The 19463-nt window shown below is 36.9% G+C and overlaps 1 protein-coding gene and 1 long non-coding RNA gene across 2 annotated transcripts in view; one reads left to right on the top strand and one right to left on the bottom strand.

The window, feature by feature from the left end:
- Positions 1-5086: 5086 nt before the first annotated feature.
- The window catches only part of CALB1 (calbindin 1), a 39850-nt gene continuing 25473 nt past the window's right edge, over positions 5087-19463 (top strand). The window contains exons 1-3 of the mRNA XM_020979722.2: positions 5087-5170; positions 5757-5833; positions 10530-10604. Of these exons, the coding sequence (XP_020835381.1) occupies positions 5092-5170; positions 5757-5833; positions 10530-10604 (231 nt within the window). The 5' untranslated portion in view covers positions 5087-5091. The remainder of the gene's footprint in view (positions 5171-5756; positions 5834-10529; positions 10605-19463) is intronic.
- LOC110203276 (uncharacterized) lies at positions 6782-11570 on the bottom strand. Its single transcript, XR_002322892.2, has 3 exons — positions 11263-11570; positions 9841-9897; positions 6782-7124 (listed from the first exon to the last, which is right to left on the bottom strand). It is a non-coding gene; the product is annotated as an uncharacterized LOC110203276 (long non-coding RNA).

The raw sequence follows: 19463 nt of genomic DNA, 5'->3' as shown, positions 1-19463 counted from the left end.
TCCTTCCCCTTCATTAAATTTCAATTGCTTCTTATCCATTGATTCCTCCTTTACTGCTACAAAAATATTTACGTCCTTCTATTACTTTATTTTTTTATTTTGTGAGGCAATCGGGGTTAAGTGACTTGCCCAGCATGACACAGCTAGCAAGTGTTGTATCTGAGGCTGGATTTGAACTCAGGTCCTTCTGACTCCAGGGTTGGTGCACTATCCACTGCATCACTTACCTGTCCTTGCCCCATTACTTTTTTAAAAGACTTGATTCTACCATCCTCTCAAACTATCATCCTATTCCTTCTTTTCAAAGCCAAACTTCTAGAGAAAAAAAAACTACCTGTTTCCACTTTATGCCACTCACATTTCAAATCTCTTGAAATCAGGCTTCTAATTGCACACATACACACACACACACACACACACACACAGAGGACTGAAAGTGTTCTAAGATCACCAATGATTTCAATATTGCCAAATCCAATTATCTCTTCATCACCTCATTCTAACTTCATTGCAGCATTTTACACTGTAAGCCACCTCCCCCCTTCTGTGTACTCTCTCCTCCTTGGTTTTCATGACATTTTCGACATCAGAAGGGTTCTCTTCCTTCCCGGCAAACCAATTATTCTCAGTCTGTTTTATAGGCTCATCATCTATGGGGTACACCCATGTGTGAATGTACCTCAGAGCACTCTCTCTTTGGCCCTCTAAAAGAGGCCCTTTTCTATCTACACTCTCATCAATCATCAGGTCTCATAGATTCAATTATCATTTTTATGCAAATGACTCACCTACCTACGTATCTAGCCTATATCTTTCTCCTGAATTCTAATCTACATCTCCAACTGCCTGCTAGGTGGAGATCTCAACTCAGAGGCCCCCAAAGCATTTCAAACTCTTCTATGGTTCCTTTGTGGATAATTTGTGGAAATACATGGACAAAAATAGCACAGGATGGGAAGTTGTACAAAGGTTTTAAGCTGCACCATGGAAGGCAGTGCCCATGGCAATTACATAACAAATTTTTAAAAATATGAGTCTAAACCTGACCTCAATCACTATGGCTATGCAAGTGTCAAGAAAGCCAGCAAGGATTCCTTCCAAATCAGAAAGTATCAATCTTCATAGAATTTAGAGTGCATTCTCTATGATGAAGCAAGTAGCCAAGATTTTTGTTAAGTTTTTACATTCATACAAATCAGTTTTCCCATTTTCAGTCATTCATTCAACAAATAATTATCATGCATTATAATTTCAAGGAATTGTATTTGGTACTATAAGGGATTAACAAATTAATAACACATACTCCCTCTCTTAAAGGAACTCCAGTCTAATACTGAGGATAAACAAGTACACAAATAACTATTATATAAATTAGAATATAACAGGTGCCATTAAAGAGGCACACAAAAGTTCTATAAGGCATGGAAAGATTGTGATTGAATTATCATTGAATTATCAAATGTAAAACAGGGAGAGGATAGTTCCAAGAAGGGAGAGGTCACAATAAACTGGAGGAAGCAAGAAAAGCTTCTTCAAGGTAACATTTACGATTTCACAAGTGATGATGAGGAGAGATAAGGTCTATAGTTAGTACGAGCAACAGCAATGCTTGTAGGGAAATGCATGGAGTATGTTCAAAAAATAGAACAGTTTAGTTTGGTGAGACTTTAGGAATGTGTGTGTGTGGGTGTGTGTGTGTGTCTGTGTGTGTGTGTGTGTGTGTCTGTGTATGGAAGTCATTGAGATATGGCAGAAGTTAAAGATGAAGGATCTTGAATTCCAAGCTAAAGAATTTAACTTCTTTTAGGAGATACTAAAGAATCCCTGAAGGCTTTAAACAGTGAAGTGACATAATCATATTGGTGATTTAGGAACATTATTCTAGCAGTTCTATGTGCAACCTTGATTTGAGGGAAAGAGTTTGGAGTTAGACAGCCATTGCAATATTGCCAAGTTAAAGGGGGCCTAATAAATTAAAAAAAAAAAACTTTCAGTGTTACCAATTGGTTTAGTCATATTTACCAGAAACAGAAATTGATGTATCCTACCTCTTTTATTCAAGAAAAATGATTAGGACTTAATATAAAATCAATACTGACAAGATTTGACACTTCATTTATACCTGTGCCATACTTTACCTCATTGTAATTAGAGATGGTCTCAAAAGGTAATTGAGAGGGGCAGCTAGGTGTCACAGTGGATAGAGCACCTGCCTTGGATTCAGGAGGACCCAAGTTCAGATTTGGCTTCAGACACATAACACTCACTAGCTGTGTGACTTTGGGCAAGTCACTTAACCCCAATTGCCTCACTAAAAAAAAACGGTAATTGAGAGAAATAACTAGTTGGCCTCCTACTTTCAAAGAGGTTACTAGCAACAAATATCATAGAAGTAGATATTTCATTTATAATTTTTTAAATAACAATTTGCTTTCTAAGCATTTGTCTTTGTGGGAATTTTTCTTTCATCTATTGGTAACTTAAAATTTCCTGAAATTTCCCTTGGACTACTTTCTTATTAATGGAGTTTTCCAACTATAACTTCACTTTTATCTTCGATAACCAAATATCCATCAATGAAATAATCATTTACCTACTATGTTCAATGCACTATTTTGGCACTGTGGGAGATAGAAAAACATGACATAGTTCCCACCTTCAAGGAATTTGCAACCTACTAAGGGAATTAAGATTAATATATCAATAAATATGATACAAAATGGAATTTTAGTAAAATAACAGAAGCACACACAATTCACTGTGATAATTCTGATCAAGAAAAAAATGGATGGTTGGAGATATCAGGGAAAGCTTCATGGAGAAGGTGAATTTTGTTTTTCATACTTATTAAATTTGTTCTTGAAAGATGGGCAGAATTTCAATAGACGAAGACTAGAAAAGAAGGATATTGTAAGTATAAGAAACAGTATAATAAAAGAGTAGAAATGTTGACATAGACCAGGAATAGTTTGTCTGGAGCTAGATAAGTAAAGGGGTATAATATGATGTAATGTTGCAGAAACCATCATGACACTTCTTAGCCATTTCCAAACCATATCATCTGTATACTGGCCATCCTCCTTCTCCCCTTCCTACTGCAACCTGAACTTAGCCCCTAGACCCTTGGTTCTGATAAATGAGTTTTCACCTTATTTTATCCAGAACTAAGGCACCGTGACACTTCCAAATCATACCCAACTTCCTTACCAATTTTCCTTTATGTGCTTTCTTGTTAGTTCTTTGAGGGAAGAGACTTTTGTTTTTGTTTCACATCATCCAAACTTATCACAATGCTTGGCACATAATCAATGCTTTAAAAATTATTTTTCATTCATTAATTTGGAAGTAAACTGATACTAGATTGTGGAAGATCTTATAGAGTATATCAAGCTGAGGAATTAGCCCCTAATGAGAAAAGTGTCACCTATACAAACTCTAAGAAATCATAGGAAGCTTTGCAAACAGGACTACTACTAATAATAGATAACATTGATACAGCCTTTATGGTTTGTGAAGTTTATTTGCATTATCCCATCTGATCCTGATAACAACCCTGTGAAGTAAGGGCTACAGACATTACTGTTCCCATTTTACAGATAAGGAAGTGAGTCTGAAAACAGTTAAATTATTTGCCCAGAGTCAGACAGATAGCAAGTATCTGGAGAAATTTTTGAACTCAAGTCTTCTTGACCTAGAGTTCAGTAATCTTTCTCACAAAGAGAACATCAGTAATTCAGACAAAAAGAAAAAGTCATTAACCACCTCTGTCAAATTAACTGATTTCCAAATCACAACTTCACTTTGTAATGTGAAGACAAAGACAAAGAGGGACAGTATGATGTGGTGAATAATAGCTCTAGACTTGGAATCAGTGGACTTGGGTTTGCAATCTTCATTCATACTAGCCATGTTACTCTGAACAAGTCATTTACCCACTTTGAGTCTATTTCCTCATTTATCAAATGAGGATGTAATAATACTTGTATTACCTACCTTGCAGTGTTTTGTACCTACCTGACAGGGTTATGTAAATCTTAAAAAGTGCTAGTGAAGAGTGAGCCATTCCTAATAGTGCATAGTCACGATTTAATTACTTCTTTTGACCACTTCATCTTTTCCACTTGAAATGTGAATGAGTTTTAATAATAATTCTTATTATTACCACTATTTTAAAATTAGTGGATAGTCATGATTTATATTTTTCTAATATTCTTGGCCAGTGGAATAGTGGATAGAGTGCCAGTCTTAGAATAAGGATGATCTGGGTTCAAGTCTAGCATCTTCGGCATACTAGCTGTGTGGCTGTGGGTTAGTCATTTAAGCTCTTGGTGACATAAACAACTAAGGCAATAAGTTCAAGATGGAGTTTCCAATCAGTCAATAAACACTTATTAAGCACCTACAATGTTCCAGACACTGTGATAAATGCTGAGGAGCTCTCTGAACTATTGAAATCACTGGTCTAGACCAAATAATCACCCTTACAACAACAACAAAACCCCTGACCAACTTCCTTTTTTCAATAAAAAATACGAGTACTTTTATCAAGTAATTTTATTTTGTATGCATTAATGAATTTTAGCTGTGGTTTTTCAGAAGCGAAAACTCTAGAAGAAGAAAACCCAAGTAGTCTGAGCTTATCCTTCAGGCCGGGTCTCCCACCACCTGATGATTCCAACCCCACCAAGCACGCAGCTTTGCTTCATTGTGAAGAAAAGGAAGCAAACTGTAGGGGAGGAGGGAGACAGGAGGGAACAAGAGGCGGGGACACGAGGGAAGAAGGATGGATGGAAGGCAAGAGGAGGCGTGGCTGGGCTTGAGGCTGTCCTGATAAATTCAGCGAGCCGTGAGCTGAGAGTGCTGGAGAGAATCTGGATCACGGACAGAACTACTTGAGCAGCACCGTGGACAGCGCCCGGCAGTTCCAGGATCCAGTTCTCTTATAGCCACTTGCTCTTTCACTCACTCACTCACTCACTCACACACACACACACACACACACACACAGACACTCCGTCTGTCACACACACGTGTTTGCTTCACACATATACATACACATACACGCTGGCACACCCAGAGATCACAGATACAATGGCAGAGTCCCACTTGCAAGCATCCCTGATTACAGCCTCACAGTTTTTCGAGATCTGGCTCCATTTCGACGTTGATGGTGACTATTTTTTTCTATTAGTTTTTTACTGTCTCAAGTTGCTTCCCCGCCCCCTGATGTGCAATTGTCTTATCTCTAACTTCATCACTATTGGCTGTACAAACAGCCCAAAAGTTTCTGCGGGTTTTGTCTGAGGGGTGTATGGATGTGGTTGTTTTTGTTTTTAATGTAATTGCAAAACTTATGTCTTTACGAGATCTTTGCTGGGGCTGCGGGGGTGGGGTGGGCAAGAGGAGAGGGAGAAACCTACTCTGGAGAGATCCTTCATTTTAGGGAGTAGGTTGCTATGCTCTCTGAGAGCTCTGTGGTTGCACTCAGCCACTCAATCCATTTTGCCCCCTTTGTATGGATTAAAGTTTAAATGTCTTCTGCCTTAAGCCTGAGAAATACTCTGCTCGTCCTTAACTACCTTTAAGAGCTATGATTGTGCCCTAATGTCTCCGCTGCTTGTAAATGTAGGGACTGAAAATGTTCTTTCCCACCAGCACACCACCCCACCTCCCGCCTGCACTCACACACACAAAATTAACCCGAGAGTCGAAGGAAAAACTCAGGAGTACCAGCCAAATGTTTTTGTTGTTTGCAGGAAGTGGTTACCTGGAAGGTAAGGAGCTACAGAACTTGATCCAGGAGCTGCAGCAGGCGCGGAAGAAGGCTGGATTGGTAGGTTCGGTTCTTTAAGGTCTGGGGGTTGTTTTTGTCGTGTAAGTTATTTTTTCCTTCATCTATTTAAAAGTCCGTGGCATTTCTTTAAAATAAATAAATAAATAAATGCTTTCGCCACTGTGCAAAAAAATGCATCTGCACGTTTTTCTGAAAGATGAGTGGCAGTAACTTATTTTTCAACTAATTTACATTTAAAGGTTTCTTCACTATTTGAAAACAGGATGTTTTCCAAATACCTTTTAAAAAAAAAGTAATTTCATAGCTTTTTGCCTTAAAAGTTACTAGCTGAAATGTAGGTGCTTTAAAATCACGTATTTTGAACTTGGGATATAAAAGCCTCAAGGAGAAGAGTTGCTGGTCTTTGATCCTTTCTGCACATCAGTACCTGTAACAGGGAGTTAGCTGGTTGAGTTTATCTTTAACTCTGCTTTCTTAGTGGAAAGTGAAGGGGGCAGAAATCTATTTCTGCCCCTTGGTGGTCAGGAAATAGATCTGCAGCTTTTCTGTGTGGCAAAAGGTACTGTTTCTTGTGTTGGAAGGAGAAAAAGGTGGGGGGAGGGACACGGTCCTCGACCATCTCCAGGAGGAAAAACTGAGCAATAAGCACCCCAACAGGCAGTAAAAAATTTTAGTTTTAAAAGGTCTTCATGTCTCTTTGTAACAAAGTAATACAAAAGTTAAAACCGTGGGACATGAGCCGGTTATAAGAATCAGAAAGTGGCGTTACGATTGTTGGTATCAATAATAGCATTTAGAAAATCACCAGTGGATGTTCATGCTTAAAATAAGTTATTAAATAAATGAGGAATTATTTCTGTTACCTAGACAACACTTGAAGGAGGGAGGGGGACACAACCATAATGCAACTAGAATGTGCCCTCCCATGTAAAGAAATGTTCTTAAATATAGAGGAGGTGGTTATGTAAAGAAAAAATAGGTTATACATTTCACTAATATATTGGGATTTATGTAAGGCTGCATTTCAGTAGGAAAGGCTATTTGAGATAATTAATTTACATTTATATATGAATGACCCTTTCCAGTTTCAACATGGTTTTTATCTCCAATCACTACTTCCTAACTGCAAATTTATGACATAGATCTACATATGACATGTATGACTTTACATCAGTCCCTTGGAGGTCTTCACCATAAAATGATGATTGTGGAAGTCATTGGTCAACTGTGTTTGAAACCAAATAATGCTATAAGGACTACATTATCCAGATATAACGTTACTCAATACTTGAAGATAAAGTATTTTTTTCTCTTTTACATCTTTGTTATCCTGCAAAAAAAAAACAGGGAAAAAAACCTTGATAAATTATCATGTGAATAAATCTATCAAAATGCTTCCATTGCAACTCAGAATATCTTTGCCATTTATCTGCACAGTAATGAAAATTATCCTGTTCCTCTTTTTAAAAAAAAATACTTAAAGATAACCAGTTGTTAAAAATCCACTTTTCTATAACATCTAAGAATGAGAACATTTGAGTCAATTATGCAAAAGATTGATGTCCTCAAATATGCGTATAAATAAATCTGCAGTTTTTACAAAGAAACCATATTTTCTAGAAACAAAGTTAATGCTTTAAAGCTCATTTTGCCTCCTGGATATTCAAATATTCTCCAAGTACTATAAAAAAAAAACTTGCAGATTATTCTTGTTTTCCTCCCACTATAACATTTATATCTTTTTATAGGTTGTTCCTGTGTACTATGTTACATTTTGCAAGTGGTTAGTGCTTATTTTTCTGCAACTATGTTTCTGGAATATTCTAACTAAAGCAACCAATCCCACAATAACAAACTTGAGTACTGTCAAGGGATCATCTAAAGTTGCCTGATATCTTGATCCCTGGGCTTTTTTCTGGACTACGGATACATGCTATTAGAGATTTCAGATCTAAATAATTTTTCTGGATATGGAAGCTCACATTCATCAGAGGCCTATCTGACATATCTTGCCTTATTGAATTTTACTTTTTAAAACTTCATGTCCTTTTCCAAGATGGAAAGAATGGAAGACCAAACCTAAAAGCTAGAGTCCAATATCAATCCTGCTTTAGGACATAATAGGTCACTGAGTCCGAAAATAGGCTTTTTATAATACTCATAAACTCTTAGGTGTTTTATTTGTATTAAATATGGCCTAAACTTAAATATAATAGCTAAGTAAATGTCTTTGAGTTTATTATTTCATGCCAAAATTGGCACTTAGGTATTGAGTTTTAGTAGAATTTATTATTCAGTTATAATGATAAAGGTTCAGTGTGTTATTGTCCTGTACTGTACACTCTACAAAACATTTATTTGGCTATAATCCTTGTCCATGGAGTTCTTATTCTTAATTACAAATCTGTTGCTAAAAATCATTGTTTCCTAATTCTGTTTTCCCGAATGCTCATTTAACATCTATGGCTCTAAATTTGCAAATTAGATTCTATCAAAAATTAAGAGTTCTATATTGCCAATATTCTCACTCTGTGATCTTTTTCATTTAATTTTGACATTTTTTCTTTAATGTAAATTTAAATAATGTCAAATTGTTTCTTATTGATAGTCTATAAAGCTGAAATAATGTATTTGGTTTCAAATTGCTTTGTTACCTCACTTCTACTAAAAGATATACACTGAATCAAAATTGACTTTGTGATACTACCAACTCAATAATAATGATTAGTCTCAATATAGAACTTTTAAAATTGTATTAACTTATTGGGTAAAAGGTAAGCCATGCCACATTTGTTTCATTTATTAGAAAACTGAGGCCTAATTGATTTTTCCAAGGCCACAGAGTTAGATATTAGTACATGGTGGCCTATTTAAAATGGGCTTCAGTTAGGGAAATAAGGTTTATTTGGCCCCAGTTAACCACATAAGTGGGCCATGTTATAGAACAATGTTTACAAAGTCAGCTTCTTAGCTTCTAGACTATATTCAGACTGTAAGAAAACCGTGTAGCACTGGAAAGCTAACACAATTTACGGTACCGATGGAAAGACCAAACCAAAGCATGACCAAACAAATTAGCTTTATTATTCCTAAACCAACTGATAGGATTACAGATTTAAATTTAGAGCTTCAAGAGACTTTAGAGATCAGCTACTCAAACTCCCCTCATTTTACAGATAAGGAAACCAAGGCTCAGGTCATTTGCCCAAGATCACATATGGAGGAAGTGGCAGAATCAAGATTTAAACCCAGGCCCTCTGACTACAAATCCAACCCTGCTCTATGTTCTTCTTTATTAACATACATAAAATAGAGAATTTTGTAGCAAGATAAGTTGAAAACAAATGAACATTGGAAAACTCTTCCTGAAGTTGATGTTGCTAGGCAAAGTTCTGAGAGCTAAATGTTATTAGCAAGTTGAAAAAAGTTGTCCCGATCTCGGCTGTGGTCTGTCTCAGATGAGCTTAGAAGTTAAGTATTTTTGCTTCAGGCATATATTCCTTTTATATAAAAATAAGTAATCTACCTTTATGATTTTCTCTTTGCTACAAACATTCCTAACATTCTTTCAAAGAAGGATTTTCTTTTACTTTCCAACTTCTAATTTCTCCCAAGTTTAAAAAAATTATTAATGTTATCAACATTTTAAATAAACTAATACATTTATATGTGATAAATAAGCTGAAAAGATTACATAGTGGAGCTGAAGGTAGATGTATTCATAGAAGAGTAAGTCATACAAATATCATAGAGATTTAATCTGGACAAGATCTTAATCATCATTTTGTCCAAACTCTTAATTTTAGAGCTGAAAAGATTGAGGCCCAAAGAGATTAAGTGACTTACCCAGGGTTATACTGGTAACAAATAGCAGAGTCAGGATTCAAAACTTCTGGTTCCAACTAATTCTGAATATGCATTGTCTCTAACCACATTACTAATATATATTTTCTATTTAAATGTGCTGAATAGCTTAGAATAGGTAGTGTAGTGGTGGAAAGAATGTTGGACTTCAAACCAGTTAGAGTCATGAGTTCAATTCTCACCTCTGGCCGTTATTGGTTGTATAACCATGGACAAGTCACTCAATTCAGATTCCATGCCTGTAAAAGAATATAATTATATCTGAATTGGGTTGTTGTGAAGATCAAATGAAGATAGCATATGAAAAGTACTTTGTAAAACTTAAAGTGCTATATAAAATGTCAGCTAGTGTTGGAATCAATATTTCTAAATTCTCAAAGCTAAGAATGGTAGAGAAATCTGAGAAACGTATTTGAAACTGGCAATCATAACTGTAACCTTTTCGGTTTGTTTGTTTATTTGGACTTTTGTTTTTATCAGTGTGGGGAAATTCTTACATTAGTGCAGATTGCTAATTCATTTGTAATTTACTATTTGAGAAAGTTGCCTCCAGCCATGAGGTTAAATGAATTTACCAAATTACACTTTTGAATCACTTGATTATAGCCAGTATATGTCAGGACTTGAACCCAAGTATTCCTGACTCCAAGACCAGTCCTGTATCAAACATACCACACTGCCTTCCCATTTTATCTTTGAAATCTGTAATAATTCTACATCAACTCAGTGTCTTCTACTTCCAAGAGTATATTTAATAAAGTATATACTAAACACTGTTAACTTTAGGTACTTTTGTGGCATATCATGAACATTAAAGCATAAAGTAGTTGTGATTTTCTAATAAATAACTGATCATTTTGACCATTTTTAGGATTTGTCACCTGAAATGAAAACTTTTGTGGATCAATATGGGCAGAATGATGATGGGAAAATAGGAATGGTAGAGGTAAGCTAACTTCGTTATCTGTTCATTTCTCTGAAAGATAGTTATAACAAATGTGTTTCATTAGGTAGTCAAGGTTGTCAAATACAGTGTGTGGTAATCCTCCTCCATGCCATTACACCACAATGAGTGAATTAGCTTTTCCTTTAAAATAAAATATCTACTAAAAAAACAAACAAACTTGGAATCAGAATTAGAAGGAGACTATGCAGTTTCCTTAGTTCAACTCTTTCTTTTTAGAAATGAAGAGTGACTCAAATAGGTTTCGTATATTGTCCAATTTCAAATAACCAGTTTGTAGAACTTACATTATGACCCAAGTCTCTTGACCCCCTAGTCCAGTGATCTTCCCATTAAACCATGCTGCCTCTTTTAATCCTTCATCTCCAATAAGAACTTATGTATAGATTTCAATTCTTTTTTCCTGGAATTAAATATGACAGACCTTTCCCTACTATAAAGAGAAAACCTTCTTATATATTGTCTATAACAATGTCATTATGGAGGGCTATGCCCTGGCTTCGAGAATTCAGGCAGTTGACCTGACTCCAGGAAGGAAAAGAGGTACCTTTTGTCAACTATCGGAATTTTTTATGATTTCAAGTGGCAACAGTTTCTATAGAATCTCTAAAACATTTAAATTGTGAGCAGCAAAACTTACCTTCTGACAAGGACTTTTCTTATTGAGTGTGACTTTCTTTTGACAGTAAATGAGAACAAGACTTTGAAACCCCCTTTGACTTCTTGGATTTAGGCAGCAGGCTTTTATTTTTACTCTTCTTTGCTGGATTGTTATCCTATTTTTCTTGTCTCTTTCATGGCTCTTGAAGAAATCCAGGGCATGGTTTCTCATCCCAGGGACAGACTTTAAATGGTTCCTGTGAAACACAAGCATAGATACATTTTTCTTATTTTTTAACTTTAAGTTCACATAGTTATTAGACTGTGAAATATGCTGGCTCTGAAGAACAGTTAATAAGGGCACACCTTTGACTCAGTAGGTTGAAATAGCTTTAGAGAGATCAATCATATATGAAATACATTTTTTTAAAAAAAGAAATCACCATAAATAGAATGTAGGTACAGAATACTATTATTATCATCACTGTAATTAAATTTTTCCCCAAGGCATATGCTTCTCTTTATGCCCACATGTAACTCATTACCAGATGAATAGATAAATTAATAGTAATGGGACTTAACATTGACATCTAGGCCAACTAATCTGGAAATGAAATGATCTCAGATAAGAAAATTACTTTAAAATGAACATAAATGAGACGGGTAAAATAGAATCATTCAAAACTAGCTGGAAATCCTGAAATTAGGAAAACTATAGATGTGGCTATTTCAGAGTTTGACATACTTTATAATTCTAAAAGAAGAAGAAAGCCAGGGTTCTGAGCTATTATTTCTATCATTTAACTTAGTGGCATTAGGTTGAGGAGAATATGTAAAAATTATTTTCTTGATTCCCCTAGATTATATGTACACACACACACACACGTACATGTTTCCTATGTTTTCATATATGTGTGTAGCATATGTATGTAAAATAACAAGTTAGATAGGCCTGTATGGAGACAAGGTTTCAAATGTTTAATCTGATACATTGGTTGTATTCCCTGACATTTAGCTTATTCACAGAATGGTTTAGAGTTTATATCGAGTGGATGGCAAGAGTCGCTTAGCAGGTGTGTCAGGCATTGCATGGAAGAAGGTACCATAACTAGAGAACAGAGTCATTAGAACAAAGAAAAAAATTACCTGTGTATAGAAAGAGAACAGAAAGCAGAGAAGCGAAGGAAGTTAATATCTTTGGCAGCTAGGTGATGAGGTGTCAAAATTCTTGCCTCAGTTACTACCTATCTGTATGACACTAAGGAGGTCACCTAGCTTTTCTCAGTCTCAGTTTTCTTATCTGTAAAATGGAGTTGATAATAAAACCTACTTCTCAGAGTTTTTGAGAGGATCAAAGGAGATAATACATGTGGTAAATGTTAGATATTATTATTAGCACAGCTAGGCAGTGCAGTGGATAGAGCACAGGCTCTCGAGTCAGAAGGACCTGAGTTCAAATCTGACCTCAGAGACTTACTAGCTGTGTGACCCTGGGCAAGTCACTTGACCCAGTTTAACTCAGTTTCTTCATCTGTAAAATGAGATGGAGAAGGAAATGTCAAACCACTCCAGTATCTTTGCCAAGAAAATCCCACATGGAGTCACAGAAAGTCTGACATGACTAAAACAACGACAAAAATTACTGATCTTAATGTAGGCAGATTTTGACCAATTCAGGACTTGGAAACCAATCTCACTTTTTTTTAACTTTTTAAAAAAAGTGTTTTATTGGTACCTTTTATTTTTACATCACAGTTATTTCTAGGTCTATACCACTGTCCCTCTTTCTCCCCTAATCAAACCCTTCTTTGTAACAAAGAAAAACGAGTAAACAAAACTACTTGATAGTCACTCTATCTGACATTCTCCCTAAGTGTATTTCCCCCTCACTTTAGTCAAAGGGAGACAAGTATGTTCCCTGATCTGTTCTCTGATACCATTTCTTTTTTGCTTTCTCAGTCACTCAGAGTTCGGGTTCCTTCTTGTGACGTTTCTCCTTTCTATCGTAGCAGAAATTATTACATGTATAAACCAGTTTACTTTTGCTCCACTTTCTTTCCAGTTTTTTGTTGTAGTTGTTGAAACCAATCTCATTTTAAATATAAAATTTCAGATGTCCTGACCCTTAATATGGTATATGCTTTTTACTCCACTCTGCATGATATTGTTTGTTTTAAAACCTCCCTTCTCCATGAAACTTTATTATACCACAATTCTAATATATTAGTAATTTATTTTATCAAAGCTCTTTTAAATATAATATGGTGCTTTATAAAAGGGACTTGATCTGAGCTTTGAAGCCAGTATAGCAGACAGGCCTGCTAAAATGTGTGAAAAGAGGGAAGGGGAAAAGAATAAGTATTTATATAATGCCTACTGTGTGCCAGTCTCTTTGCTAAATGCTTTACAAATATTTTTCTCATTTGATCTTCACAGCAACCCTACAGAGTAGGTGCTATTATCCCCGTTTTACAGTTGAAGAAAATGAGGCAAACAAATTAAGTTTAAGATTAAGAGATTAAGACTTGCCCAAGATCATAATAGCGAGTATCTAAGGCTAAATTTGAACTCAGGTCTTCCTGACTCCAGGCCCAGCCCTCTATATAATGTTGGAAGAATAGTGAAGAGGCCTGCATAACTCTTAATAGAGAGTATGTGTTAGAAAGTTGTAAGAAATGATAAGGTTGAAAAGAAATGGTAAGATTTTAGAGCATCTTAAATGTCAAAATGGAGAGTTTAGCTTTTGTCCTGCAGAAATTAAGCCATTTAAGGTTTGTAATCAAAGGAATGCCATCAAATTATAGAATTTTAGACCTGAAAGGGACTTTAAAGACATTAAAGAATATTCTACCCCAATCTCTTCATTTTACAGATGAGGAAATTAAAACAAAAGGAGGCTAAATGATTTTCCCAAGGTCATAGAGCTGGATACTGGGAGTAACTGAGTTAAAACCCAGGTTTCCTGACTCTTGGTAGCATTTTTCCCACTACAGCCCTGTGGAAGTATAATTTTTAAAAACTAGTCTGGTTGTACTGTGCGGGGTAGTTTGGAGGATAAGAGACCAGAGTCAGAGAGAATAATTAGAGGATTTGCAGTAGTCCGGCGGGGGGGGGGGGGGGGGGGGAAGACCCGGTGGGGGATGGAGTTAGAGTGAGTAGAGAGGAAGAGAAGAAATAGAGATGGAAGGAAGAATTGCAAGTTTGGGCACAGGTTGGATATAGAGATGAAGGAAAAGGAAAGAGTAAACAGAGTAATAAAGTGACTATGACTTCAAGTACCACAGAAAAGTTCTAGTGAGGAGTTTGAGAATTTAAAGGTGAGTCTTTACCTTCAACTTGATATATGATATGAGTCAAGCTTAGAAGGAAGATAGATATAATGCCTGTAGACTATATATAAGTATATATTATACAGAAAGGGGGGAAGGATGAGAAAGAAAAAAAAGAGAGAGAGAGAACTCATATTTTCAAAAATCGAATAGAATCCTGTAGACACCCTCCTCCCTAGCTCCCACCCTGGGAAGCAACGGGAAACAGAGATTCTTGATCTTATAATGAACCCCATGTTTTCTCCCAAATGATGATAAGCTATCTAATTATGTTCAGTATAGCATTACTTTGATGTTTCAGTAGAAATGTGGAAACTAAATCTGACGATATTTAATGCTCATTTAGAACTAGTATTTAAGTGCTCATCCAGAAGTCAAAGTAAACTGAATAATCATTATCCTGTTTGCATTAGAGGTGGGAAGGGCTGAATCATTCAGGCTAGAATCTTACCATTCAAAACTGGCAAAGTTCTATCAAAGGAAAGGAGGCAGTGTGGCCCACTGGACAAAGCACTGGCTCTGGAGTCATAGGGCTTTGGTTTGAATCCATCCTACCTCTGAGGTTTACTATGTATACAACCTTCAGACTTCATTAATTTTCAATTGTGTCCAGCTCCTTGTGATACCATTTGGGTTTTCTTGGCAAAGATACTGGAGTGGTTTGCCATTTCCTTCTCCAGCTCATTTTACAGAGGAGGAAACTGAAGCAAACAGGACTAAATGACTTGCCCAGGGTCACATAGCTAGTAAATACCTGAGGCCAGATTTGAACTCAGGAAGAGGAATCTTCCTGACTCTGGGCTGGGCACTCTGTGACCTATTGCAGCACTTAGCTGCTCCACAATACAACCTTGGGCAAGCCATTTTACCTTCATTGAGCCTTAGTTTCCTTACTGGTAAAGCAGGACTGTTAGACTAGGTGGGCTCTGAGACCCTTTCCTCCACTAGATCTATAACTGACATATTTGCATAAATTAACAAGAATTTATTAAGCACCTACTATTTGTCAGGCTCTGGCCCAGGCATTGGGCATATAAAGACAAAATAGTCCCTCCCTTCAAAGAGATTACATTCTATTGGTGAAGACAACACACACACACACACACACACACACACACACACACACACACACACACACACAGATAATAAGTACATGAAAAGTAAATACAAGATCATTTCAGGAGGGAGGCACCAGCAGCTGAGGGGATCAGGAAAGGCTTCATGTAGGAGAGTTAGCATTTAGGATGAGCTCTGTAGGACTCCAGGAAATCTAAGGGGCAGAGGAAAAGAAGGAGTACATTCCAGGCATGGAGGACAGAAAATATACTACCTAGAAATGTAACCAGAGAGGATACAACATATGCAAATGGTTTAACCCAAACAAATACTTTTTTAAAAGTTAGCTACATGGATAAATTGGATAGACTCCCTCAGAGGCAGCTAGGAAACATTGAGGTTCAGAAAATGAATGCAAAACGTGCACGCCAAAGTACTGTGATAATTTAACAAATATCACAATAGTCAAAAATGTTCTAAATATATTCTGACTAATAGCTTTTCTACAGAGAAGGCTGATTAAAATAATTTAAAATGAGGACTGAATGATTTAACAGCAAAGTAATAGAAATTTCATCTATGGCACTCACATTAAAGCATAGAGAGCTTTCCTCAGAGGGTGTCAAATCTGCAAGCTTTTAACTTGTGCCCCTAGGCAATATGTGGGAACCTGACAACAGGTTCATTTTTTCCTCTTGATCCAGGTGGGTCTTACTGTTGTTGTTCAGTCATTTCAGCCATGCCCATTTTGGGGGTTTTCTTGGCAAAGATACTGGGTTGCTTTGCCATTTCCTTCTCCAGCTTATTTTACAGATGAGGAAACTATAGTCAACAGGGTTAAGTGACTTGCCCAGGGTCACACAGCTGGTAACTGTCTGAAGCCAGATCTGAACTCAGGAAGAGTAGCCTTTCTGGCTCTAGGCCCAGCACTCTATCTACTGTGCCATCTATACATGCAGACAGAGATAGAGATAGAGATATGTATATATGTATATGTGTGTGTGTATGCATAACTTGAATATATGCTCAGCATATATCCTGTCCTAGTCTTGTAAAAGAATCTAGTATTCAACTCCAGCCCTATAACTTTCACGTTAACAAATGGCCCACTTTTTTTTCAGTTTTTTATTTTTAATTTATGAAATAGCACAAGCATTTCCATAACATAGTAGAATTAAAAAAAAACATGATTGTACATAAAACTGCAATTCTATTATGTACAACTTGCTATTCCTTTTAAATATATAATAAAGTTATCATATAACTTTCTTTTTTTATTTTTTTTCTTCCCTCCCTGCACCATCTTTTAATTTATTTAAACAAGCATGTATCAAGTACCTACTACATACCAGGCACTGTGATAGGTCCAGGGTATGAAGGAAAAAATACTAAATAGATATGAATTATCTACAAAGTAATTTCTGGCAGAATTGAACTAGCAACTGGATGCATAGACTGTGTGCATCTGTAAAAGATGACACTTGAACTGAGATCTGAAAGAAGTCAGAGATACCATGAGGCGGAGAGGAAAGAATATATGCCAGGAATGGGGGCAGCCTCTTTTAAAGGCCCAGAGAGGGGAGAGGGAATGTTGTATAGAAATAACAATAGCGAGCAAATCAACTTTGCTGGGAAATAGAGTGTATTAAGGAAAGCAATGTGCAATACCTCTTGGAATGCCAACTGAAGCCAGGACTGTGAAGAGCTTCTTAAAAAATGCCAAATAACTGAGTTTGTATTTTATTCCAGAAGCAAAAGGAAGCCACTAGAATTTTTAGCAGATGACAATAGAGTCAACCTTAAGCTTTGGGATGTAATATTTTGTGGAATGTAAAATCTGTGGAACACAGTATTAGAAAGTTGAGAGAATGGAGGCAGGGAGACCAAATGGGTAGCTAAGTAGCACAGCAGATAGAGTTCTGGGCCTTTTCAGGAAGACCTGAATTCAAATCCAGCCTCGGACACTTAGTAGCTGTGTGACCTGGAATAAGTCACTAAACTTCTACCTGCTTTAGTCTCCTCGATGTAAAATGGGAACAATAATTCCCAGTGTTGTTGTGAAGATCAAATAAGATAATATTTGTAAAGCACTTAGCATAGCACCTGGCACGTAGTAGGTGCTTAACAAATTTGTATTCCCTCCTCTTCCCCACTATTATAATAGTCCAGCTGAGAGCTGGTCTGAGCTGGGATGGTAGTTATGTGAGTAGATATAAGGGAGGGCAGTTTCGTGAGTGGAGATAAAGGGACAATGTACGTTATGGAGGTGGTATCAGCAAACAAACTTGCCAACTGTTTGGATGTGAGAGGGCAGAGAAAAGGAAAAGTCAAAGATTATTGGGAGGATGATGGAGCCCTTGGCAGAAGTAGGAAAATTAAGAAAATAGAGGGCATTGGGGGAAACATAATGGAAGGGAGGAAACAAGGAAACATTTATTAAGTGCTTACTATGTGAAGGGCACTGTCCTAAGCAATGAGAATGCCAATAAAAGTAAAAAAGAAAGGCAATTCCTCCACTCAAGCTGCTGACATTCTAATGGGAGAAGACATATAAATGGGAGTTGAAAGGCAGGAGGATGGGGGAAATGAAGGATCCCAGAATGGGGCATGGTTTGGAAGTCTTGAAGTGAATATTAGGGCCTGGAGGCCCAAAGGGGACTTACCAATGGGAAAGGAAGGCAGGTCTTGCAGAAGGATATTTCAGGTTGAAAAGCCCACAGAGATGGTTTCAGTGAAAAGAGATTCCAGGTGCTGAAGAATTTCTAAGATGAGATAGTAGCAAATCCCCAAGTAAAGAACAAGGCCAGAAGAAAAATGAAGTCTGGCTTGGTGTCTAAACCTCAGGAAAAACTCACCAATGGGGAAATGGGTCATGTTTTGTTCTGAACAATTTGAGTTTGAGATGCCTATGCAACATGCAGGTAGAGATCTCCAATAGACAGTTGGATGTAGGGATAGAGTTCAGAAGAAAGACTGTATAGAAGTGAGAATTGAATCCATAGGAGCTGTTGGGATTATTCAGAGGGGAAGTGTAAAAATAAGAGGGTCCAAGACAAAGTCCTGAGGTACATCCACAAATAGAAATGGAGAAAAAGATGATGACCAAACAAAAGAGACTGAAGATTGGTCCAAAGGATAGGATGAGAACAAGGACAGAGTAATATAATAAGGTGAAAGTGGAAGAAGAGGGGGCATGCAACAACCTCAAATACCACGGAATCAAAAATGATTAACCCATCTGATTTGGCAATATTGGAAAGAGCAGTTGTGGTTGAACAATGAGGTCAGAAGCCAAAATACAAGAGTCTGAGAAGTCATGGAAGACAAGAAGCTCCCAAAGAAGAAGAACGGGCACTCTACGGTATAATGGAAAGCGCTTTCAATTTGGAATCAGATTCTGGCTTTGTCACTTACTACCTGTGTGACCTTGAGCAAGTGACTTAACCTCTCCAGGCCCCAGTCTCTTCATCTGCTAAATGACAGGGCTGGATGAAATGACCTCTGGAATCCCTTTCAACTCTACATCCAAGGTCCCATAACTCAAGAGTAGTTATGGAATTCTATGCTCTCTCCTTGGAGACTCCAAGGCCCCTCCAAGGGCTCTAGGCATGATTTAAGCAGAAGAGAGAGAAGAACCATCTGGCTCCACCCTTCAGTTAAGACAATTAACTTCTTCCTTTACAGGAATACACACACACACACACACACACACACACACACACACACACACACACACACAAAGAAGTTGATTATGTGCTCTGGGACCTTTTGTTAAGGACCTGAGAAAAGTTTTAACTCCCCAGGGGAGATAAAGTCACAAGGATCTTTTGTGAGATAATATATCTAAAGCCCTTTA

Source organism: Phascolarctos cinereus, unplaced genomic scaffold, assembly GCF_003287225.1.
Source record: "Phascolarctos cinereus isolate Bilbo 61053 unplaced genomic scaffold, phaCin_HiC Scaffold_4;HRSCAF=312, whole genome shotgun sequence".
In the NCBI taxonomy this organism is placed as follows: Eukaryota; Metazoa; Chordata; class Mammalia; order Diprotodontia; family Phascolarctidae; genus Phascolarctos; species Phascolarctos cinereus.
Note: the sequence above shows the minus strand (reverse complement) of the source record. Positions and strands in the feature narration are given on the sequence as shown.